The sequence below is a fragment of the Phoenix dactylifera genome, chromosome 5, assembly GCF_051530095.1.
Source record: "Phoenix dactylifera cultivar Ajwa chromosome 5, Ajwa_hap1_PhDact_Kaust_v1.1, whole genome shotgun sequence".
Taxonomy (NCBI): domain Eukaryota; kingdom Viridiplantae; phylum Streptophyta; class Magnoliopsida; order Arecales; family Arecaceae; genus Phoenix; species Phoenix dactylifera.
The window spans coordinates 28,844,557-28,867,982 of record NC_143194.1 but is presented as its reverse complement, the minus strand read 5'-3'; the positions used below and the strand labels follow the sequence as shown (position 1 = coordinate 28,867,982).

Below are 23,426 nucleotides of genomic sequence, written 5' to 3'. Positions count from 1 at the left end.
GTCCGTCTTCTTCTTTACGGACATTTTCGAGTTTCTCCTTTGCGCTACCATTGTTGCCGCCGAAACGTTCGCTTGCTTTTCCTTTGACGCTCTCGGAGCCGTTCTTCCTCCTCTTCAAGTGAGTTTCCCACTCTTCTACTTTGAGCTCTTCATACTTTTTCTTTTTGTACTAGTGCACCCCAGTCGTTCCGGCCTTTCCCTCCTTCTTGACCCCGTCCCGACCGTAGATTGGCCATTAGGGATGGGCGAAGTGGGAGCAGATAGCATCAAGTCAAAACTGGTCGCCGAGGACTTAGACGGATTTGTGGCTCGGTACCACCTTCCCGAGGCCTGCAATGCCACGCTCCCAGGGCCTGAGGAGAGGATGTCTCATCCTCCTCGAGGGAAGATCGCCATCAATGAGGGCATCCTCCAGGCCGGGTTCCGCTTTCCCCCTTCAGACCTAGTCTTACAGGTGCTCCGGGGTTTAGGAATGGCACCGACGCAACTGGTGCCGAACTCGTGGCGTGCTCTGACGGTCTTCCAGGTTCTCTGTCGCTTGCATGCGATTCCCGCCACCTTGAACGTTTTCTGGGAGCTCTACGGCCTGAGCGGCCACCCCCAGGACAAAGGGTGGTGGTGCTTCGCAGCGCGGCGAGGGTGCGGCCTTGTCAAGGAGGGTCCTACCTCCATTCACCACTGGAAGGAGCGCTTCTTTTTCGTTGATGCAGACCCCTCCTGGGAAATCAGGGCAATCTGGGGGACGCCGGTGAAGTCCCCAATTGGCCTGTCGAAGTTGTCGAGGGAGGAATCCGAGGGCGTCGCCGCCTTGAAGGGGTTGGTCGCCGAGGGCCAGCTTCCCCCGGTGGGCCGCCTTATTTCTGAGGATACCTTGGTGAACGTCGGTTTGAGCTCGGTCCCCACCGACCGTGAGTCCGCCATCGTTTCTTTAGCTCTTTTCTTCTCTTTCGTTCCTTCTTCCTTTCGGTTTCTCAGTCCCTGACCATCCCGTCCTTCTTGCAGAGGTCGACGACGTCATGCGGTCGGTGAAGTCGAAGGCTGTTGGTAGGGCGTCCCTGCTGGAAGCAGTCCGGAGGAGGAAACGAGCTCTTCCGAGCGGGGCCCCACCGGCGAAGAAGTCCCGTAAGGAGATACCTCCGATGCCGACCGACGAGTCCGGGCCCACCGGTCAGGAAGATGTCGTGGGCACCGACCGGCAGCTGACGCTGTATCAGCCCTCCGATGGTAAGGTTGCCGCTACTCCGGAGGTGCCACCTGAGCCTGCTCAAGACGGACGGGTCGGACGTGATCGGTCCCCAACCCGGCCTTCGACTCGGTCGGCTCCTGATGACTCGAGGAGGGACGCGCCGAGGCCCCGGCCGAGCGGGACCCTATCAATTCCTGGGGCGACCCCCGCCCCGAGCGTGATCAGCCGGACTCTTCCCCAGGCGATGGATAAGGGTAAGGCTGCAGAACCACCATCCGGCTCCGGGGAGAAATCGGGGTCTGCCTTCACTACCGATGGCGCCCGAAATCTCATCGAAACAGTGTTGCTGGAGAAGGACCGTCGGCGGGTCCGGGAGTTGGATGTCTCTGACGTCGGGGCCGCCAGCTGCGTCTGTCTCATGTCGGTGAGTGTTCTTCTGGCCGTCTTTCACCATTTATTGGCTCTGTTGTTCTCCGCCTGACTCCCTTATTTTTCCTATTTCTTAGCTCGCCCAGTACATGATCCGTCTGGAGGAGTGCTACAAGGAACAGGCGGGGCTTTTGGCGAAGGCCGAGGACCGGCTGAAAGCAATGGAAGAGGGAGGCCGGGCTGCGGCAGGCAGGACGACCGGGGACCTCGAGGCGAGGCTCCGGGAGGCCGAAGAGCGGGCACTCGGCTTCGCCGCCCTGGAGGAGCAACTGTCAGAGGCTCGGGAGCAACTCAAAGCCGCCTCGGGCCTCGAAAGCAGGGTCAAGAAGGCGGAGGAACGGGCTGAAAAGCAGTCCCGGAAGATCGCGGACTATCGAGAGCGGTGGGAGAAGGCCCAGCGGTCTGCCGACAACGCCTGCGACCGAATCCGCTCTTTTGAAGCCAAACTAGGCGAACTGGAGTCGGCCCTGGAGAAGTCATGCACGGACGTCCAAGAGCTCCGTTCGCGCCTGAAGGAAGCCGAGGCCGCTCGGGTTGCTACCGAGGCGAAGCATAAAGAGGCTCAGGCTGATCTGCTGAGGGTCTCCTCTGAGGCCGAAGGCCGGATTGTGGCGAAGGTCTTGGAGGCCAAGGCTCAGATTATGGAGCGAGCTGAGGCGGAGCTGGCCGAGAAGAGGGCGGAAATCGGGCGTCAGGCGGTAGAGGCTTATCGCCAGTCCGCCGAGTTCGCCCATGATATGTCGGAGGCAGTGCGGACCTATCGCCAGTCTGACGAGTTTGTCCATGACGCGTCGGACGCGGGGGCCGAAGCCTTCACCTTGGGCTTCGAGGAGGGCCTGGCAAGGGTGTCGGCTAAGTATCCCGAAGTTGACCTGAGCGAGATCTCCCTCCTGGACTCCTCTCCGGCGCCATCGCCTGCTGGTTCTCCTGCTGCTTCCCTGCCTCCCGCGGACGAGCCCGGCGTTCCCGACCCGGGAGTTCCTCCAAGCTGACCTCTTGTACCTTTCATTGTCTTTTTTATTTTTGTATGTCGGCGTTTTGCCCAATTGTATGGGCCTCGGCCCTGAAAATTAATGCACGTCGAATATTTCTTCATCTCGCCCTCGTCCTCTTTTTTTTTTTTTTTTTTTTTTAGCTCTTGGTTGCTTCTTGCTGACTTTTGATTCCCGAAGTTCTTCCGGCGCTAGGCCAGGCATCCGAGGGTTAAACCTCAGGAAACTCTTCCGGCGCTAAGCCAGGCATCCGAGGGTTAGGCCTCAGGAAATTCTTCCGGCGCTAAGCCAGGCATCCGAGGGTTAGGCCTCAGGAAATTCTTCCGGCGCTAAGCCAGGCATCCGAGGGTTAGGCCTCAGGAAACTCTTCCGGCGCTGAGCCAGGCATCCGAGGGTTAGGCCTCAGGAAACTCTTCCGGCGCTAGGCCAGGCATCCGAGGGTTAGGCCTCAGGAAACTCTTCCGGCGCTAAGCCAGGCATCTGAGGGTTAGGCCTCAGGAAATTCTTCCGGCGCTAAGCCAGGCATCCGAGGGTTAGGCCTCAGGAAACTCTTCCGGCGCTGAGCCAGGCATCCGAGGGTTAGGCCTCAGGAAATTCTTCCGGCGCTAAGCCAGGCATCCGAGGGTTAGGCCTCAGGAAACTCTTCCGGCGCTGAGCCAGGCATCCGAGGGTTAGGCCTCAGGAAATTCTTCCGGCGCTAAGCCAGGCATCCGAGGGTTAGGCCTCAGGAAACTCTTCCGGCGCTGAGCCAGGCATCCGAGGGTTAGGCCTCAGGACATTCTTCCGGCGCTAAGCCAGGCATCCGAGGGTTAGGCCTCAGGAAATTCTTCCGCTCGCTGGTCGGCCAAGGCTGGCGCAAGCCGAAGCGACCGGTCGGGGCTTCCGGCTAGTCTGCTCCCGGGATGATCATCGGGTTAGCCAGGCATCTGAGGGTTGTCAAGCCTCAGGGAAATTCCGCTCGTTGGTCGGCCAAGGCTGGCGCAAGCCGAGGCGACCGGTCGGGGCTTCCGGCTAGTCTGCTCCCGGGATGATCATCGGGTTAGCCAGGCATCCGAGGGCCGAGCCTCGGGAGATTCCACTCGTTGGTCGGCCTAGGCTGGCGCAAGCCGAGGCGACCGGTCGGGGCTTCCGGCTAGTCTGCTCCCGGGATGATCATCGGGTTAGCCAGGCATCTGAGGGTTGTCAAGCCTCAGGAAAATTCCGCTCGTTGGTCGGCCAAGGCTGGCGCAAGCCGAGGCGACCGGTCGGGGCTTCCGGCTAGTCTGCTCCCGGGATGATCATCGGGTTAGCCAGGCATCCGAGGGCCGAGCCTCGGGAGATTCCACTCGTTGGTCGGCCTAGGCTGGCGCAAGCCGAGGCGACCGGTCGGGGCTTCCGGCTAGTCTGCTCCCGGGATGATCATCGGGTTAGCCAGGCATCTGAGGGTTGTCAAGCCTCAGGGAAATTCCGCTCGTTGGTCGGCCAAGGCTGGCGCAAGCCGAGGCGACCGGTCGGGGCTTCCGGCTAGTCTGCTCCCGGGATGATCATCGGGTTAGCCAGGCATCTGAGGGTTGTCAAGCCTCAGGGAAATTCCGCTCGTTGGTCGGCCAAGGCTGGCGCAAGCCGAGGCGACCGGTCGGGGCTTCCGGCTAGTCTGCTCCCGGGATGATCATCGGGTTAGCCAGGCATCTGAGGGTTGTCAAGCCTCAGGAAAATTCTGCTCGTTGGTCGGCCAAGGCTGGCGCAAGCCGAGGCGACCGGTCGGGGCTTCCGGCTAGTCTGCTCCCGGGATGATCATCGGGTTAGCCAGGCATCTGAGGGTTGTCAAGCCTCAGGGAAATTCCGCTCGTTGGTCGGCCAAGGCTGGCGCAAGCCGAGGCGACCGGTCGGGGCTTCCGGCTAGTCTGCTCCCGGGATGATCATCGGGTTAGCCAGGCATCTGAGGGTTGTCAAGCCTCAGGGAAATTCCGCTCGTTGGTCGGCCAAGGCTGGCGCAAGCCGAGGCGACCGGTCGGGGCTTCCGGCTAGTCTGCTCCCGGGATGATCATCGGGTTAGCCAGGCATCCGAGGGCCGAGCCTCGGGAGATTCCACTCGTTGGTCGGCCTAGGCTGGCGCAAGCCGAGGCGACCGGTCGGGGCTTCCGGCTAGTCTGCTCCCGGGATGATCATCGGGTTAGCCAGGCATCTGAGGGTTGTCAAGCCTCAGGGAAATTCCGCTCGTTGGTCGGCCAAGGCTGGCGCAAGCCGAGGCGACCGGTCGGGGCTTCCGGCTAGTCTGCTCCCGGGATGATCATCGGGTTAGCCAGGCATCTGAGGGTCGAGCCTCGGGAGATTCCACTCGTTGGTCGGCCTAGGCTGGCGCAAGCCGAGGCGACCGGTCGGGGCTTCCGGCTAGTCTGCTCCCGGGATGATCATCGGGTTAGCCAGGCATCTGAGGGTTGTCAAGCCTCAGGGAAATTCCGCTCGTTGGTCGGCCACTTGTCGCTCGCCGCCCATCGGGGTTTCTCTGTGCCCAGCCGCGACCGTGTTTCTCCTCTCCTCCAAGCGTTGCCTGGGGGGAACACGAGAAGGGTATTAAACGCTAATTAATGCGTTACCTGGGAAATCGGATCGCCAGTTGCTGCTGGTGAGGAGTGTTAGTTGAGCGGCCGCGATACGCGGGTTCTTCGAGGAGGATGCGGCCTGGGCGCGAGCGGAGACACGTGGACCTAGGGGTATACGTCACCCGGATCGTCCTGCACAAAGAATGCGATTTAAGGAGGATGACGCTTAGGAAATCGCGGGGAGATACGCCTCGGGAGCCGGAACGGCTCCGGATTCAGTGCGCCTGCATTTATTGGAGCCACCCGTATCGGAACTACCAGGGGGCCGCAGCTTGGCTATAAATACAGGTGCAGGTACGATGGAATTTGCCAAGCCGGAGCTGCAGGTTGCCATGGATCGCGGACCTCCTCCTTGGCATATGACTGAGAGACTCCTGTCGAAGGAAAGGGGAGGCGCTCCCCTTACAACTTCAGCCAACTAGCCGTTTCATCTGGGATCAACAAGGAGGGTCTCCCCGGCGGAACTCCGCTCTAGGCGTTTCATCCGGGATCACATCTCCCCTCCTTGAAGTTCAGCCTCCCGGTTGAGCTCTGCGCCGGACGCTCAATCCGGGACCGCGCCTCCGTATACTCTTCCCCCTCGAATCCCTTCTCTTCCCTACCACTGGGGAAGATGGGAATATCCTTTGGAGGCGGCGTTCCCCTGGGGGCAGCGGGAGCTTCTTCTGCGGCGGCTCCTCCTCTTTTTGGTGAGGTGCTGGATGGCGCCTCCGGTTAGAAGCACCCACTTCTGGTGGGACTGCAGCCGCCCTGGGTTGAGGGTTTGGGTCCCCACCTCTTCTTTACTTTCTTTACTCCCTAATTCCCCTCTGGGAATTCCTTGTAATCACACGAGCACGCCACTGTAACCAGAAATTATTGAAATGAAAAGTATTGCACCTTTTTAAATTGTCTTTCTGGCCTTGTTGTTCTACTGGTAATACATCCGCAGGTTAGCGGAATTCCAGCCCCTTGGAATTTCTCGGCCATCTAGGGCTTCCAACTGGTAGGAGCCAGGTCGGTTTACCCAACGAACTTTATACGGGCCTTCCCAATTTGGCGCTAGCTTCCCACCTTCCGTAGGTTGAGATGCCTTAGCTCGCCTCAGCACCAGATCTCCAATTCTGAAAAGCTTCGGTCGGACTTTGGAGTTGTAATATCGGGCCACCCTCTGCTGATACATTGCCATCCGTACCTGAGCCATTTCCCTTGCCTCTTCCAAGAGATCCAAGTTCCCTCGGAGTTGCTCTGAATTGGCCTCGGGTCGGTGCGCGGCCACCCGAGGCGAGGGGAGTCCGAGCTTCACGGGGGCAACGGCTTCCGTGCCATAGGTTAGGCTGAAAGGCGTCTCTCCAGTAGGAGTCCGTTGTGTGGTCCGATACGCCCAAAGGACATTCTCGAGTTCCTCGACCCAAGCTTGCCCCGTCCGGCCGATCCGCGCTTTGATACCTTGGAGGATTGTCCGATTTGTGACCTCGGCCTCGCCGTTGGTTTGGGGATGCGACACGGATGTGAACCGATGCTCGATCCCGAATTCCTCGCAGAAGTCCCGGAAGTGCTTGTTATCAAACTGTCGACCGTTATCCGAGATGAGGACCCGAGGTACTCCAAATCGGACAATGATGTTCTTCTTCACGAACTTCCGGACTTGTGCCTCCGTGATGGTGGCCAGTGGCTCTGCCTCCACCCACTTGGTGAAGTAGTCGATGGCGACAATCAAAAATTTCCGCTGGGCCGAAGCGACGGGGAATGGTCCGAGGATATCTATTCCCCATTGTGCGAAGGGCCAGGGCGCGGTGATTGGCGCCAAGGGGACAGAGGGGACTCTCTGGACGTTGGCGTGGCGCTGGCAGGCGTCGCATTTCCGCACGTGGTCCTTCGAGTCCTCCATCAAGGTCGGCCAATAGTAGCCTTGCCTCATGATCTTATGCGCCAAGGACCTAGCCCCCAAGTGCGATCCGCAGATGCCTTCGTGGACTTCGCCGAGGGCGTAGGCCGCTTCCGCGGGGCGGAGGCACCTTAAGAGGGGGGCGGTAAACGAGGTCCGATACAGCCTCCCTTCATAAAGTACGTAGTGGGCGGACTTCTTTACAAGCCGCCGGGCCTGATCTTCGTCTTCAGGGAGGATTCCTTCGGCGAGGTAGGCGACGAGCGGGTCCATCCAAGACGGCTCCGGATCAATTGCCATCACCGCTCCAGCCCCGTCAATGCTCGGGGCATCCAGGGTCTCCAGGTAGATTGCCCTCGACAAGTTGTGCGCGTCTGCGTCCACTAGGCGGGACAACCTGTCGGCCCTGGCATTTTCGCTCCTCGGGACCTGCTGAATGTCAACACTGCCGAGGTCGGGAATGAGTGTTTGCACCTTCCGGACGTAGCTCTGCATGGTCGGGCTCCGCGCCTCGAACTCCCCTCGAACCTGCCCGACCACCAGCTGGGAGTCGGTGAAGACTTTCAGACGCCGGATGCCGAGCTCCTTGGCGAGTTTGAGTCCCGCGACTAGGGCCTCGTACTCCGCCTCATTGTTGGTCACTGGAAATCCGAACCTCAAGGCATACTCGGCTATCACTCCATCGGGATTGGTGAGGACCAGCCCAGCCCCTCCACCTTCAGGGTTCGACGACCCGTCAATGTGGAGCGTCCAGATCGGGAGATCGAGGCTGGGTGTCTCCGGCGGCTTAGGTTCCGCCTCCTGCACAGTGCACTCAGCGAGAAAGTCCGCGAGTACCTGGGCCTTGATGGCTGGTCGGGGTTGGTAGCGGATGTCGAACTCACCAAGTTCTACTGCCCACTTCACCAGCCGTCCCGCATTCTCTGGATTGCTGAGAATCTGCCGCAGTGGTTGATCGGTCAAAAGGGTGACAGAATGAGCCTGGAAATAGGGGCGAAGCCTCCTGGTCGCAGTCAGCAGCGCGAAGGCGATCTTCTCAGCCTTCGTGTACCGCGTCTCGGCATCCCGGAGGACTCGGCTGATGTAGTATACAGGCTTCTGAAGTCTTGCCTCTTCCCGAACCAGTACTGCGCTGACTGCGGTTGGGGAGACCGCCAGGTAAAGGTAGAGCATCTCCCCCTCTTGCGGCTTGGACAGCAGGGGAGGAGACGCCATGTACTCCTTGAGCTGGTCGAACGCCGCATGGCATTCGGCCGTCCAGAGGAAGTCTTTTGGGCGCTTCAACACCTTGAAGAATGGTTGGCAGCGTTCGGCCGACTTTGCCACAAATCGTCCGAGCGCGGCGACCCTTCCAGCGAGCTCCTGAACCTCCTTCACTTTGGTCGGAGGGGACATATCTTGGATGGCTTTGATCTTGTCCGGGTTGGCCTCGATCCCGCGCTGGTTGACAATGAAACCGAGGAACCTCCCGGCCGAAGCACCAAAAGCGCACTTCGCTGGGTTTAGCTTCATGCGAAACTTTCGCAAGGTGGTGAAAGTCTCCTCCAGATCTGCAATGTGCTGGTCTGCATGGCGGCTTTTTACCAGCATATCGTCCACGTACACCTCCATATTCCGGCCGATCTGCTCCTTGAAGATTTTATTGACGAGGCGCTGGTAAGTGGCGCCAGCGTTCTTCAGACCGAAGGGCATTACCTTGTAACAGTACAGCCCCCGGTCTGTTATGAAGGCAGTTTTCTCCTCGTCCTGTGGAGCCATCATTATTTGGTTGTAGCCGGAGAAGGCGTCCATAAAAGACAGTAGCTGATATCCGGAAGTCGCGTCGACCAGTTGGTCTATCCGTGGAAGCGGAAAGCTATCCTTGGGGCACGCCTTGTTCAGGTCGGTGTAGTCGACGCACATCCTCCACTTCCCGCTCGCCTTCCGGACAAGTACGACGTTTGCCAGCCACTCGGGGTAGCTCACCTCTCTTATGAAACCTGCCTCCAAGAGTTTGTCTACCTCCTGGTCGACCACCCGGATCCGATCCGGGGCACAGTGTCTCTTCTTTTGCTTTACTGGTCGGTGGGTCGGGTCGACGTTGAGGGCGTGAGAAACGACCTCCGGGTCGATCCCAGGTACATCGGCCGCCGACCAGGCAAACACATCTGCATTGGCTCGGAGGAATTCCACTAACCGGAGCCGAGCTTCCAAGTCGAGGTTGGCACCGACCCGGACCGTGCGGTCCGGGCGGTCTTCTTCGAGGGGAACTTCGATTACGCCCTCGGCCGGCTCCCCGTGCCGCAAGGCCACTTCGTCTCTGGCGTCAAGTGACTCGACGCTTAGGGCCTCCATGGGCTTCTTCCCTTTGAGAGTTGCTAGGAAACACTGCCGTGCGGTCGGCTGGTCACCTCGGACCTCTCCAATCCCGGCCGCTGTGGGGAACCGCATGAGCAAATGGTAGGTAGAAACCACCGCGCGAAGGGCGTTCAGTCCGGGTCGTCCGAGGATAGCGTTGTAGGCCGAGGGGACACGGACGACCAAGAACCCGAGCCGCACCGTGGCTTCTGCGGGTGCAATGCCCGCAGTCACAGGCAGCTCGATGACACCTTCGGCCGAGATAGCGTCTCCAGTGAATCCTATGAGGGGGGTGGATGTTTTGTGCAACAATTGTCGGGAAAAGCCCATCTTTTGGAAGGCCTCGTAATACAAAATATCAGCTGAGCTTCCACTATCCACAAGAACACGCCTTACATCATAGTCCGCCATAGTGAGAGAGATCACCATGGCGTCATCGTGGGGAGTCTGAACCCCCTTTACATCTTCATCACAAAAAGTGATTACATTTCCGACCCGCTGCCTCTTCGCGACGGCCACTCCTGATACTTCCGCCGAGCCCCCTGCGTTCCTCACGGGCCGAGAGCAGCCCCCAGTGATGGTGTGGATCACTCCCGCAACGGGTCGATTCTGCTCCCGAGGCTCCTGAGGGGCCGGGTCGGCTGGACGCGGGTCTGCGGGGGGACGTCGGTCGTTTACATATCGACCGAGACGCCCTCGGCGAATGAGAGCCTCGATCTCGTCCCGAAGCTGGAAGCAGTCTTCGGTATCGTGGCCGTGGTCTCGGTGGTACTCACAGTACGCCCGAGAAGGCTTCCTCCCAGGGATCTTCTTCATCTGCCTCGGGACCGGGAGGTCCTCCCGCCCCTTGACCTCCATGAGGATCTGGGCCCGGGGGGCCAGGAGTGGGGTGTACCGGTTGAAGCGTCGGTGCGGAGAACGAGGGCGTGTGGCGCCGTGGTTCCTTGCTGGTGACGGGCTTCTGCGCCGGCGTTGAGGCGTCGGGCTCCTCCTCTGGGGTGCCTCTTTTCGCCTTTTCTTCCCGGGCTTTAGAGGGGCTTCGGCGGCCTCCTTGTTCCGGTGGGAGGCTGCCTCCTCGGCGTCTGCATACTGGTTTGCCCGAGACAACAGCTCCGGGAAGCTCCGCGGCAGACGTTTGTCCAGGGAGAAGGTGAGTCTGCCCTTCCGGAAGCCTCGCTTCAGGGCTGAGAGAGCCACCTCCTGGCTCAAATTCCGGACCTCCAGTGTTGCCTTGTTGAAGCGGGTGAGATAATCCCGCAGGCTCTCTCCCTCGTTCTGCCGGACATCGAAGAGGGAGTCGGAGACCAGTCTTCGCCGGCTACTGACGGCGAAATGGCTGATGAAGAGACGGGTGAACTGGTGGAAGGACTGGATGGAATTAGCCTCCAGGCCGGCGAACCACGCCCTTGCCGGGCCGCGGAGGGTCGCCGGGAAGGCCTTGCAGAGGAGAGGATCCGATGCTCCATGGAGGAGCATAAGAGTCCTGAAACTCTCCACGTGGTCCCGTGGGTCCGCCGCCCCGTCGTAGGGTTCGATCGCCGGCATTTTGAACCCCGGCGGGTTTAGGGTTCGCAGGATCCTTGAGGCAAGCGCCGGCTGGGAGGAGATTTCCAAGTCGGCGAAGGGATCTTTGGAGTGGCCCTTCAGGACCTGGAGCTGTCTGTGGAGATCGTCCACCCGCCGGTCCAGGGAGCGCGACCGGTGGGTGGGAGACAAGGAGCGGCGCGAGGGGGACCGACTGGAGTGCGGGCCCCTCGAGGACTGGGGTGTCTGAGAACGCGCCCGGGTCCGCCTCTCGTACCCCGCGCAGCTCCGATGAGAAGGTCCTGGCAGAATGGACCGCACTCGAGAATCCTCCCCGCGCCGGCGCTCCTCTCCATGGGAGAGGAAGGAGCGCGGGTTGTGAGGAAGAGGCGAGTGCTCGGGGAGCAGCGGCTCCTGAGCCCGCTGCGGCACCCGAGAGATCACACCCTGCAGATTCTGCACTGCCTCCGCGAGGGTGCGAACCTGCTGGGCTAGCTGGTCGAACTGAGTAGGTTCGACCGTCTGAATGGGAGGAGAAGCGGTGGAATGCTGCTGAGAGTGTGTTGGGGACGCAGCAGCCTCCCGGCCAGAGGCGCGAGAGGCTCCGCGACCGGAAGCATTGGAAGCTCCGCGACCACCTCGCCGTGCCATTACGATCGTTCTGAGATTCGTGCCCTTCCTCTAGCGCCAACTGTTGCTGGTGGTCCAAACCGAGAACGATTGACACGACGGTGTGAACGGGGTTCCGCCTGAGTTATCTTGGTTGGTGCTGGTTGCGCTCCACCTTCCGCCAAGAAACCTGCAAACAAGCCTTGCACCACCACCAGGGTGGTGATGGCCCTCCGACGGTCAAGTCAGAGGAGATTGGAGGAGGAGAGATGATAATCACAAGTGGGGGAGAGTGCTCTGGGAGGTATTGCTTACCCCCCCCTTCTCCCCCCAGCCGCATATATACCTGGCTGGGAGGTCTCTCCGGGGGGTTTGTCGTCGTGGGGCACGATAGAATGGCCACTGACATGGCCGTTACGGGGCGTCGTGGAGCAGCGCCGGGTACGGTCATGGCAGGGCGTAGTGGAGCTCCGCTTTGTACGGTCGATACAGGAGATCGTGGGCAGCATCGGGTACAGCCGTTGCAGGGAGTAGTGGAGCAGGAGGCCGCGGCGTGCCTCTGGAGAATAGCCTGTCGTTATCAAAAGATCTCCGACTCGGGGTCGGAATGCTGGATCATAGGGCAGCCGACCCGGGGTCGGGCTGCGGAGCCGAGGAGGTCCGACTCGGGGTCGGAGTGCTGGATCATAGGGCAGCCGACCCGGGGTCGGGCTGCGGAGCCGAGGAGGTCCGACTCGGGGTCGGAGTGCTGGATCATAGGGCAGCCGACCCGGGGTCGGGCTGCGGAGCCGAGGAGGTCCGACTCGGGGTCGGAATGCTGGATCATAGGGCAGCCGTAGCTTTCCTGGATACGCGTGCCGATCACGTGGGGCATGGCGGCTCAATTCCCCCATAACAAAAAGGATATTAATATTGAAGCAAATCCTAGCTTCTAGTAGCTTATTTAGGTTTTCTCAACTTATGCTTTTCAAATATAATCAATTTATTTAGCAAGTTATGTTGCATAAGTTAGATCCTTGAGCTAATTCATAATGTCAAAACCGATGCATATTTATATTTTGACAGTGTTAGTTAGGGGTGGCAATCAGGTCGGGTTGGGTCGGACATAAACGGGTTGGGTCAGGTACAGATCGGGTCAGCAAAACATAGACATGAACCCGACCTGTTTAATAAATGAGTCAGAAATTACAATCTGAACCCGACCTGTTTAATAAACAGGTAATCCGATCTGACCCGTTTAACCTGTTTAATAAACAAGTCGGTTGGGTTCAGGTTGATGCTTTCTTACCCGTTTAACCAAATATTACTGTAAATAAGTAAATAACCGGAAAAAAAAAGAGGCCGACCTTTTGCGGAATTGGCGCCGTCGCTGTGCTTCTCTCGTCCTCCCCACCAGGAAGCTTATCGGCGCTCCTCGCCCCACTATCGCCGTCATCCATCTTTCTTTTGCCGGCCCCTTCCTTGATCTCATCCCCAACCAACCCTCCAACCTCGCCCCCGCCCTCTAAAAACCTGATCTCCTCCCTCGGCTCGGCAGACGAGGAAGAGAAGAAATCCGGAGAGACTCTCGTCCTTGTTCCTCGGCACCCTCCTCCTCCTAGCGGCGGTCGGCCTCTCAACCTGGACTATCGGGTTCGCCTGCGCTCACCCCTTCTGCTACGGAGCTCTGTCATCCTTCATCCATTCAACCTCATGCCGGAAAAATCCTATATTTTTTTGGATTCTCCAAACCCTATCTTGCCAACGAGGAAGAAAAGAAATTTGGAGAGACTCGAGCAACGACGATAAGAGCACTGATCGAGAGCCGTGATGGGTTCTAATCGAAGATTCGATGATAAAAAAACGATTCAATCGCCTCTTTGGAAGGATCGGGGGGCTAGGATTCCCGTGCAGGGTATAGACTGGTTTGCAGGTGATGATGAACAGAGAAAAAGCCGAAAGGGGAAAACTGTGGCCGTGATTCATAAGGGATACCGGATACGGATTAGGAAATTATTTAATATTTATAGGTTAAACGGGTTAAACAGGTCAAACAATTAAAATATGTATCCGACCTAATTAAGAAACTGGTTAAACGGATCAACTTGTTTACGATCTGAACCTGTTTAGGCCAAACCCAAACCTATTTATGGCGGGTCGAACATGGATCGGATTGGCAGGTTGGATCATATTTTGCCACCCCTAGTGTTAGCACACATGATGCCGCAATTGGTATATATAGAGCTAGTATTACTCCATATATAGAACTTGAATAACAAAAAGAAATTTATTTGGATACTTTCTAAGAAATACAAGAATTATGTTGTAATAATCTAAAAGATAGAGACTTTTTTGCAATTTCAGAAAAAAGAATAATCCTACAAAACTTTAAATATTGTTTCCAAGTAATGGAAATCTTTATATAGCTTACTAGTCTCTCCAGAGCTCAACTGCTCTGTCACTCTCTCGTTGTGAAAGTATTATATAGCTGCTAGGACTGGGCACCATGCTGCTGGCCGAGCAATGTAATCTTGTTATTGCCGATATAGAAATCCCTGAGTATGCATTGGATTATAACATCATTGTTCTTTAGGCCTTGTTTAGATGCATGGGTAGATTGTTCATGCGCAACCATGACACCATGACTGATCGAGGAACTGCGAGATATCTAAAGGACCATTTGCAGACACTCTCTATCTCTAAATCTAGAATAAATCTACTTGATTTATCCTTAAAATTTAGAGATAATGAGCGCCAAAGGCTGCTTGTCCCCGTCTATCCAATTTCTCTCATTATTTCACTAGCTAACTCCCTGGCCCATGGGTAAGTTATGCCCGTACGTATAACTTATTCATGCATCTAAACAGAGCCTAGACATCCCACACTCCCATATACAGCGCCTGCTTTCCTTGAATAGTTTTAAAAGGATGATGCTTACAGCTGACCTCAAGCTTGCCATGCAATTTATCTCGCTGGCATGCATCTTTCTTTATGTTTTAAGAAGGTAAACAATTCAATCTTTTTCTAGATTCTCTCTTGGGCGTTAATCATCCGGGCACTCGTGTGGTGATGATGCATGTTGGGCAAGGATAGATACGAGTTTCACTCCACCAATCCACCTTCCACTTGAAGTGGGCTGGGTGAGGATAAGATTGGGTTGGATCAAAAGCTTATGCAAAGTTTTGAGCCGAAGAGCAGCACAGGCTGCAAGTTACCTAGCCACCTTACGTAACTTAATTCCACCCGGATACATGATATACGATATGCCATAAAAATTCCACGAGTTTATGAAGTGGCTGCCAAGAATTACTTCATGGGCCGTCTATATCAAATCTTAGGACCTCACATTCCCTGACAATGTTCAGGCAAGGAAAACTTGGGCCACAGAGCTTGGGCTGTTCGTTTTGAGACTTCCGCCCTCGGATTAAAGATCAAAACTTTTGGCCCTAACTAGTAACAGGCTGTGTTACTAGCTAGTACTCGGCCCACTTGCACCTGCACCCATGCATGGTAGGGTAGGGATATAAGACGTTGCATTAATTGCTGCATTGACTTAAGGATGGAGTCATGTTCCCTCGTTCCGAGAGGATATCATTTGTTCGATAGAATTCACAAGTCAATTGAGCTCATGCTTCTTTCTTACTCAACTTGCTCTCATTGTATTCATCAGACCTCCTTGTCAACAATCTATGATAAAATTTTTGTTAAATAGTCCTAGCTTCCAGCCATCCTTTTTTTTCTCGAAAAGATTCCCACACTATTTGAAGCGGAGTAGGCCACTGTCGTATCCCATCCGCCACCTATGCACATTTAGTGTCTTCAGGATATCAAGAGGATGATGAGATTGGAAACGATCGTCTTGGCTCTTGCATGCATCTCATACATACTGGGAGGAGGACCAACCTTAGACTGGCACGTCACTTGTGATGTCAGTTTGATCTTTTCGAGATTACGGATAAGTAATTTATCGGACCAAATTCTTGGATCTGGTGACTGAATATCCTCGGGGCATTCCCCATGGGACACCACCCATGTTTCCCCTGCTAAAGTCTTCGCTCGGGCATCACGTCGGCAGCAGTTGCTTCGAAAAATAAAATGTCTCTCTGCTGACTAATGGGTCGGAAAGTACTCCGTATCTTCACTCTCCACGGCTGACCCATGCCTTCCAAATTTTTTCCCCCCTACACCATGCTTTTAAGGTGCTTCCCCACTTCAACATAGTCCTCCTTGGGTAGCCTATTTGTCCATTTCCCCCCTTATTTCCGCCTGGAACCAAATTTCCACTAGAATCTCCAAAGTTTCCTGCATTACAAGATTGACCTATTAATCATCATAATCACCATTGTTGTCATCATTTATTTGACAATATCCCATGCCAATTCAATTATTTGTTCTTCTCCATAATGCCAAGCTTCGATCTGCACCTAGTTTCACTGGCATGTTTCATTGTGTTGGTTCTTTTTAACACAAAACCGGTCTAAGTCGGTTTCCAAAAACCAAAATCAAAACTGAAAAGACCATATGAGAAAACTGATTCCAATCGACCCACAAAATTTGGTTGGGTTTTGTAAGGACTATCGGGTTGAGTAGTTGAGGTAGTGGGTGTAGGGCATGTGGTTGAGATCCACCAAGATGAACCCACCACCCTCCTTCCTGAAGGTTCTACTATATCGCCTCAGCCGCATGCCATCAATGTAGGATCTAGACCCCCTCCTTTACATCGCGGTGCATCCCACTAATGCTAGAAGCAATGTTGTTGGGTGATGATTGCCCCACTTCTTTGCTCTTCTATTTCGCTGCCAATGCTTAATTCATGTTGATCCCCTTGGCAATTGCTCCTTCATTCTTTTTATGTAATCCAAAACACATTGAATCTTTAGATTCCATGAAGAAAGCTTAGAAACATAAATGTAAATTTAAGGAAATGCAAAAACAGCCAAAAAAAAAAGAAAAAAAGTTGAGAAAGAATCGAAACCCTAGAAGCCATAGAGGGTGTGGCCGTAGCGCTTGAGGGCATAAATAATATCCCATGGCAGTCATAGTCTTCCAGCAAACTTGTGTGTATGTGATAGTATCGTAGATGATATTCTCCAAGAAGATCTTTAAATGCTGAATGCTGAGGTTGGTGAGTAGGGTTGCTAAATGCTGAACCAGCTCTGAACCAGAACAAACATACATACATAAATACATACATACATATACATATATGTAATATATGTATGAATGAATAAATACGTACGTATGCATGTGTGTATATATAGACACACACACACACACACATATATACATATATATATATATATATATATATACACACACACACACACACACACACACACGTATATATATGTACGTATGTATATGTATGTATGTATACGTATGTATATGTATGTATGTATGCGTATATGTGTATGTATGTATGCGTATATGTGTATGTATGTATGCGTATATGTGTATGTATGTATGCGTATATGTGTATGTATGTATGTGTATAGTGTATGTATGTATGTGTATAGTGTATGTATGTATGTCTGTGTGTATGTGTGTATGTATGTATGTGTGTATGTATGTGTGTATGTATGTATGTGTATCTATATATGTATGTATGTATGTATGTATGTATGTGTGTGTGTGTCTACACACACACACACACACACTTGGGTCGGTTAGGCATAAAAAATTTTCTGTCTAAATCGAACCGAAATGACTGATTAATTCAGACTGATTTTACAGTTTGGCCGGATCTCTTACACAACCCTAGTTGAGTCCCTGTCAATGTCGGTGTCACCCCTAAAAACTCCATTTGATACAACAAATTTGACTTTAAGAGTCCAAGTCTATCACGACATTAGGAAGGACATGGAGTTATTTTTGACAATCTAGATTATGATCAAGAGTTGGTGTCCCCCTCGGTTGAGATCTCTTTTCTTGTCCAGCAGCAACGGACCCACACGAGTTTGACATTACGGCTGGAACGTCCTGCATGGTGGCATTACTCGTCCTGGATTGAAGGTACAGAGATGAACATCTCAAAATCCCTCCACCAAATCTCCACTTCCCTCGATCCGAACAGAAAAGTACAAGGCCTTAAGCTAAACAGAACCTTCTAGTTCGGTGGAGGGTTATTCGACACATTTGTTTATTTATATGAGACGATCTATCCTTTCGTAGGCTGTATCCATTTGACTTTCTTTAGTAGCAAGGCTGCCATCAGTAAGGTAATGTTGAAGCAACTAGGGCTAACGTGACGGATACTCTCGTCCATTGGGAGAGGTTAGTCTTGATGGCAATAACTTGTTTCCATTACGTTTCTTGATGATATATTTTAGCTGGTGAATGACACAGGATGCACGTGGACCGAACACTCGAGGAGCTCACGTTACTAATGTCTAAGATCGGCAATGCGTAGCTCTGAATTTGTCTGCAAGATTCAATATCTAATGTCCCATCTTACTTAATCTTGACCTTTCAAATATAAAAGAAATAAATGATGCGTAAGAAAATATGGCTGTCAATTTTTCATTACTCTTTTATGCAAGAATGTCAAAAGATTCATTTCATTTGGTTTTAGAAGTATATATATATATATTAAAAAAAAAAACAAAGTCTATATCCCCTAGTACTAGAGCGGAGCAAACAGAAAAAAAAGTAAGAGCAACCAAAGCCCCAGGACCCAGATTTGTAACTATAGTGTATGTGACGGCCATGTGTTCCCTTGTTGGTGATTGAAATTTTGTTGTTCTTTATTTTTCCTCTATAAGATGCTTGTTTTATATTTTTTGTTTATCTCCGTCTTAGACATGGAGCATTCTTGAGCACGAATCGTATACGAATTCTGGAATCCTTTGTTTCGTATTTCTGGGGTCGGAGCAATGTTGTGCTGAGTTAAGCCTATAAGTGGTTTGGGCCTGGAGTTGGCTCTGGTTGACTTGCTTGGGCCTTTGCCTCAATTTGTACGAAGCATTTTATTTAAGTCGATCTCTGTCGAGAGAGAGAGAGAGAGGTGTTTCCTACATCTGCTATACTGAGAAGATTCCCAACCTTCTTTTTATTTTTTAATTTTTTTTATTTCTATCGCTCTCTTTCGGATGGAGTTAGATACGGTTAATCTTCAGCTTTCTTGTATTCATTTATTTAGTGGAACTCTCCCATCCCGTTGATCTTTAATGAGAGAAACTGCACTCGTTGTCAAGCTGCTATAAGTCAATAGGACATGGTAGAAAAAAGAAACGACGCAAAAGAATACGCATCAAACACTAATAAATACATTAGTCAGAGATCAAATGCTAGATCCACTTGATAAGTGAGTATAATAACAGAAGTATATTGCAGCGAACGTCCCTGCCTTTAGACACTGAAATAGAGACCCGTTGTCTTTCCTTTTGTCGTAACCAAAGAATGGTCGCATTAGGTATCAAGTAAATTAAAGTTACAAGATTCCATTTTTGGGCACCCATGGTGCAATTGACATGTATTCAATTCAATATCTTACAGTAATAATGTACACGCAAAAGCTACACCAGTTTGGGTTCTCATCTTTGGGATATCCAATTGATCCGCATCAAACCGCACCCGACCCTAAAGTGGTCAATGTCGTATGAGATTGGAGCACAGAAATGGATCATCATGAGGCAATAGATCGTTGGGTCTTAACGCCGTGAATACCATCAGGATCAGTGTGACCGCCACCGAGAGCAGGGATAACACGAGCATCAGCAAGTTTGCCGTCTGTGCCTTCACCTCCTGGGCATATTCCGTGGCAGCGAGAGCCAGAATGGACAGCGGGAACGAATAAGCCCACCAAGCGACACTGAACCGTCTCATGGATCTCTTAAACAACGCCGGCCGTGAGACCTAAATTAAAGTTCCAGGATGAAAATAAACACAAATTAGTCCATGGAGGATTAGACCCAAAGAAATCTGCGAGCTACTTCGTCGAATAGTTATTTGGATTTGTGTCCTACGAATTTAGTTGAAGCTTTACAGCCAAGGGCCGAGTGGATATTTTAATAAGCCACTGGGCCGTGACGTGGTGGCGTGAGCGGCCATGCAATACGATAACGTGTATTGCGGCACCCGCGCCGTCCTTTTCCCTTCTTTCTCTGTTTTTCCACGGCGTGAAAACAGCTCACAGAAAGAGGGGGGAAAGTGGTAAGTATGGGCACAGAACGACTGGTAGTCAGTATTGTTAAGCTAAGTTCTATCCGATTCCGGGAATTTGGCATCTTCCTATCTTTTCATGACTTCTTTTCCCTTTTATGATAGGTTGATAACCAATACCATCCAACAAAAAGCGTTAGAAAATATCACTGTTATATATATATAAATTTATGATGTTGTTTTCATTAGTGGTAGTGGTATGTGGGCGTGGAAGAAAGAGTAGATAAATTCGCTTTTTCTAGTGCTCTTAGTATCGTTGGCTTTAATCCTTGACGAAGAAAAAAATTGATGATGATGATGATAACGTTATGGAAACGACTAAAACAAATCGAGGTAATAATAATAATAATAGTAATAATAAATGGTTGGTTGGATGGTTGGTTAGTACTTACCACGGAGGCGAAGAGGAAGAGGGAGAGGAAGAAGAGCATCTTGCAGGAGGTGTCGAAGGAGGAGGAGATGGAGTCCCAGGCGAGGCTGGCCATGCTAGGGGCGGCGAAGAAGAGGAAGAAGACGGGACGCAGCATTGCGGGGAGCGAGTCGCTGCCGAGGAACCGCTGGTAGAGAGTGACGAAGAGGACGAGATAGTGGGCGATGCCGAGGGAGAACATGCAGACGGCGCTCTCCCGCCAGCCCATCTGGGCGGCGGCGCGTGCGCCGACGAGGTTGCCGATGACGGTGATCTGGCTGGTGGGGTTGGCCACCATGGACAAGAACTTCTTGCCCTTGGTGAACCACTGGCCGTAGATTTTGATGTCGAGGGCGAGGATGGGGAGGGAGAAGAACCAGCAGAGGAGGAGGTAGGACTTCGTGTGGGGGCGGAGAAATGGGGTGGACTGGAGGAGGAGGAGCCAGGAGATCCATGGAGCGAAGAGGTAGTTCACGCCGACGTGGTGGGCGAACTCGGCACGGACGCTGCGGAAGCGGAAGAGGCAGCGGACGGCGTAGAGGAGGCAGAGCGCGACGAGGGTGAAGAGTGCGAGGGACCACAGCATGACGAAGGCAGCGGAAGGGAGCATGCGGACGACGGGCCGCAGGGCGTGGGCGTCCGTCGTCGGCTCGCTCAGCGTCTTCCACAGCAAGGCCTGCCCGCAGAGGGAGAGGCTGATGCGGAAGTAGCCGGCGTGGAATCTCGTTAATATGGAAAGCTTGGACGGGTCCTCCTCGGCGGTCGCGTCCAGGTTTGGCGGGGAGGAGATGGTGGTGATGATTTGGAGCTGGGGGTGGTGGGGGTTTTGGAGCTCTCTCTCTTCCATCACTCGCTCTTAATTTCTTCCTCTCTCTCTCTCTCTCTCTCTCTCTCTCTCTCTCTCTCTCTCCCCCCCTCTTATTTTCTCGGTGGGTGACATTTGGGCATGGCCATGGTATATATAAAGAGGGAAAGAAGGGAAATTAGGGTATATGCTGATTTGGATCCGAGTTGGGGAGGGTAGGAACGGTGGGGTTTGGCTGACTGGACGAGGCACGTCTCCGTTGGACTTTGGACTCAAAAGGAGGTTGGCGGGGTTTAACCCGCAGTAAAGGTTAGATGAATGGTAGGGTCCATCTAAGTGGAAAAATTTATAATTCAGTAGGATTATCAAACTCGATGTAAACCATTTTGACCACGATAAGTATTCAAAAGAATCACCAAACTCAATATGCATCACTTTGGCCATTACGAGTATCTAAGAAAAACATCAAACTCGATATAAAGCACTTTACCCGCTACGAGTATTCGGGAGAATCACCAAACTCGATGTGGATCACTTTAGCCACTATGAGTGGGATTGTATAGGGTTCAGAAGCGAGATTTGCTAAATCAGAAAATCGAATCGCATACCAAATTTCTGGAGGTCATAATTTGGTCATATAATGCGAGATGATCTTTTTTTTTTTTTTGAAATTAGGTATCTTTTCGAGATCTACAACTTTGGGCTAACCTCCTAAGAGGTTGAATCGAGCCCAAATTCTATTGTTTAGGTCCGGAAACAGACTGGTCAAATCGAAAGTTTTATTTTCGAGCAAGACTTTGATATGACGTAGCTCTCTATCCAAGAAAAATAAGGTGAAATGAGCAGAGTTAATGGAGAAATCGAAATCTACCTCCTCGATATTTTTAGCTTTCTTCTAATAAAGATGCTTATTTAAGGAAAAACAATTCTACTAACATTAGAAAGATGAATCCAATCCAAATTGTGTTAGGATGGACTTCACATTATAAATAAAGTCTAGGTAACTCGCTTTTTTGAGGATCAATGAAAAAAAAGGAACTTAAAGTCCTACTTTCGAAATTCCTCCATTTTTTCTAATTTTGAGCAGGTTGAAGAAAATCTTTCTTCTTCTCAATCGGATTAGCTTAATTTATCTGATGTCGAGCTCAACAAGTGTCAAGAAACATGGGATTAAGTAATTACTCTCTTATTTGTTCCAATGTAGGCTTACTGGCTAGGGTCTTAAATCTTTTCCAGTGATTTAATTTGGTTCCCCGATACGTGTTATAGCGCACGTTGAAGGGAGATGACTGCATCGTATGCATGAGGTGTGCAACCCTTTCTTTTTTTCCTTGGAAGTTAAGCTGCTACCGTTAATATCTACGTAGGGCTGACATGGGTATAGTCCGCCTGTGTAAAGGGCTGAGCATTTGCATTGCACCATGAGTGGTCCAGAATCCCAGACCCTTCGATATAAATTTCTTTTTGGAAAAAAAAAGAAAAGAGAAACAAAAGTCCACCTGCTCCATTCGTAAATAAAGGCCCTAGAGATAGGTAGCCTTCAACTAGAGATTGAGGGTCGCAGAGAGACGGGGCCAAATAAATAAATAAATAAGGGGGACAGGAAAAAGGTCTACAGAAGGATTCCATCTCTGCCCTGGATTAGATGTCTCAATGGGAACTGAAGCCAGGCTGGAAGCCTTTTTCCAAAGATTCTACCATCCTTTCTTTCAAAATCTTCCATGGGATAGCTATTAACAAGATAAGAAGCGTTCCATATGATATTCTGATATTGAATCAAGCTGATATAAAATAAGAATGGCAGGGCATGTGCATATAAAATGCTGATAATATGTAGTTTTATCAGATATAGTTTATTACGCTCTGGTAGACATAAATTTCATATGAAAGTTAAATATTCACCAAATTGATATGTATTTTTCTATAGCTAGATTTATTTTTGCTGTTACTTGCTGCACTTTCTGGCCACTTTGCTCTCGAGTGTCAATGAGTAAATTCATAAGTTGCAGATAAGTTGTTTAAGAAATACTGTTAGCATTAGTTGCTTTTAGGCAAGTTGTTGGACATATATATGATAAATGATCTAATCTAAGAACGTGAGATTGTATAGAAGGTACTGACTATTTTTTAATATTTAATAGAGCTGATTTGTTTTTTTTATGCATGCATGAGTGATATAATGGCAATTCTACGTAGAAAATCCTGTTGGTACAAAATATAAGAGCACTGACAGATGGAAAAATGTAGCAATTACAATTTTAATAACTTCATAACAATGCTATTTTTATTTTATTCGTAAACAATTGTATTTGTACTGTGAAAAAAGATATTAATATTTTTTACAAAAATGAATTTATTTTTAAATACCCAACTAAAAAGAACTCCAACTAATAGATTTTATGTTGTGATGATACAGTATTATTATCTTTTTTGAAAAAAAATAGTTTTGTTTTTGAACAGTCATGCCTTTTCTTCTCTTCCACCTGCACGAACACATTTACACAGATACCTCATCCATCACTAGAAGATTTCCACCTCCTCAGTATT

General features: G+C 51.6%; 2 protein-coding genes across 2 annotated transcripts; one reads left to right on the top strand and one right to left on the bottom strand.

Moving 5' to 3' along the window:
• Positions 1 to 1,229: 1,229 nt before the first annotated feature.
• On the top strand, positions 1,230 to 14,098 carry LOC149753535 (uncharacterized). The gene is made up of 3 exons (XM_089923552.1): positions 1,230 to 1,610; positions 1,693 to 2,196; positions 13,994 to 14,098. The coding sequence occupies exons 1-3, from the start codon at positions 1,431 to 1,433 to the stop codon at positions 14,096 to 14,098; spliced, it is 789 nt and encodes a 262-aa protein (XP_089779678.1). The 5' UTR covers positions 1,230 to 1,430.
• Positions 14,099 to 18,893: 4,795 nt separating this feature from the next.
• LOC103703420 (S-type anion channel SLAH1-like) lies at positions 18,894 to 21,028 on the bottom strand. The gene is made up of 2 exons (XM_008786259.6): positions 20,058 to 21,028; positions 18,894 to 19,359 (listed from the first exon to the last, which is right to left on the bottom strand). The coding sequence occupies exons 1-2, from the start codon at positions 20,919 to 20,921 to the stop codon at positions 19,093 to 19,095; spliced, it is 1,131 nt and encodes a 376-aa protein (XP_008784481.1). The 5' UTR covers positions 20,922 to 21,028; the 3' UTR covers positions 18,894 to 19,092.
• Between the last annotated feature and the right edge of the window lie 2,398 nt (positions 21,029 to 23,426).

Excerpts from the sequence above, each read along its gene's own strand:
- LOC149753535 (XM_089923552.1), top strand. The coding sequence starts at position 1,431 with ATGGATAAGGGTAAGGCTGCAGAACCACCATCCGGCTCCGGGGAGAAA. Across the intron at positions 1,611-1,692 it reads GCTGCGTCTGTCTCATGTCG|CTCGCCCAGTACATGATCCG; the intron begins GTGAGTGTTCTT and ends CCTATTTCTTAG. Across the intron at positions 2,197-13,993 it reads CTCAGGCTGATCTGCTGAGG|CTGCTAGGACTGGGCACCAT; the intron begins GTCTCCTCTGAG and ends AGTATTATATAG.
- LOC103703420 (XM_008786259.6), bottom strand. The coding sequence starts at position 20,921 with ATGGAAGAGAGAGAGCTCCAAAACCCCCACCACCCCCAGCTCCAAATC. Across the intron at positions 19,360-20,057 it reads TCTTCCTCTTCGCCTCCGTG|GTCTCACGGCCGGCGTTGTT; the intron begins GTAAGTACTAAC and ends ACTTTAATTTAG.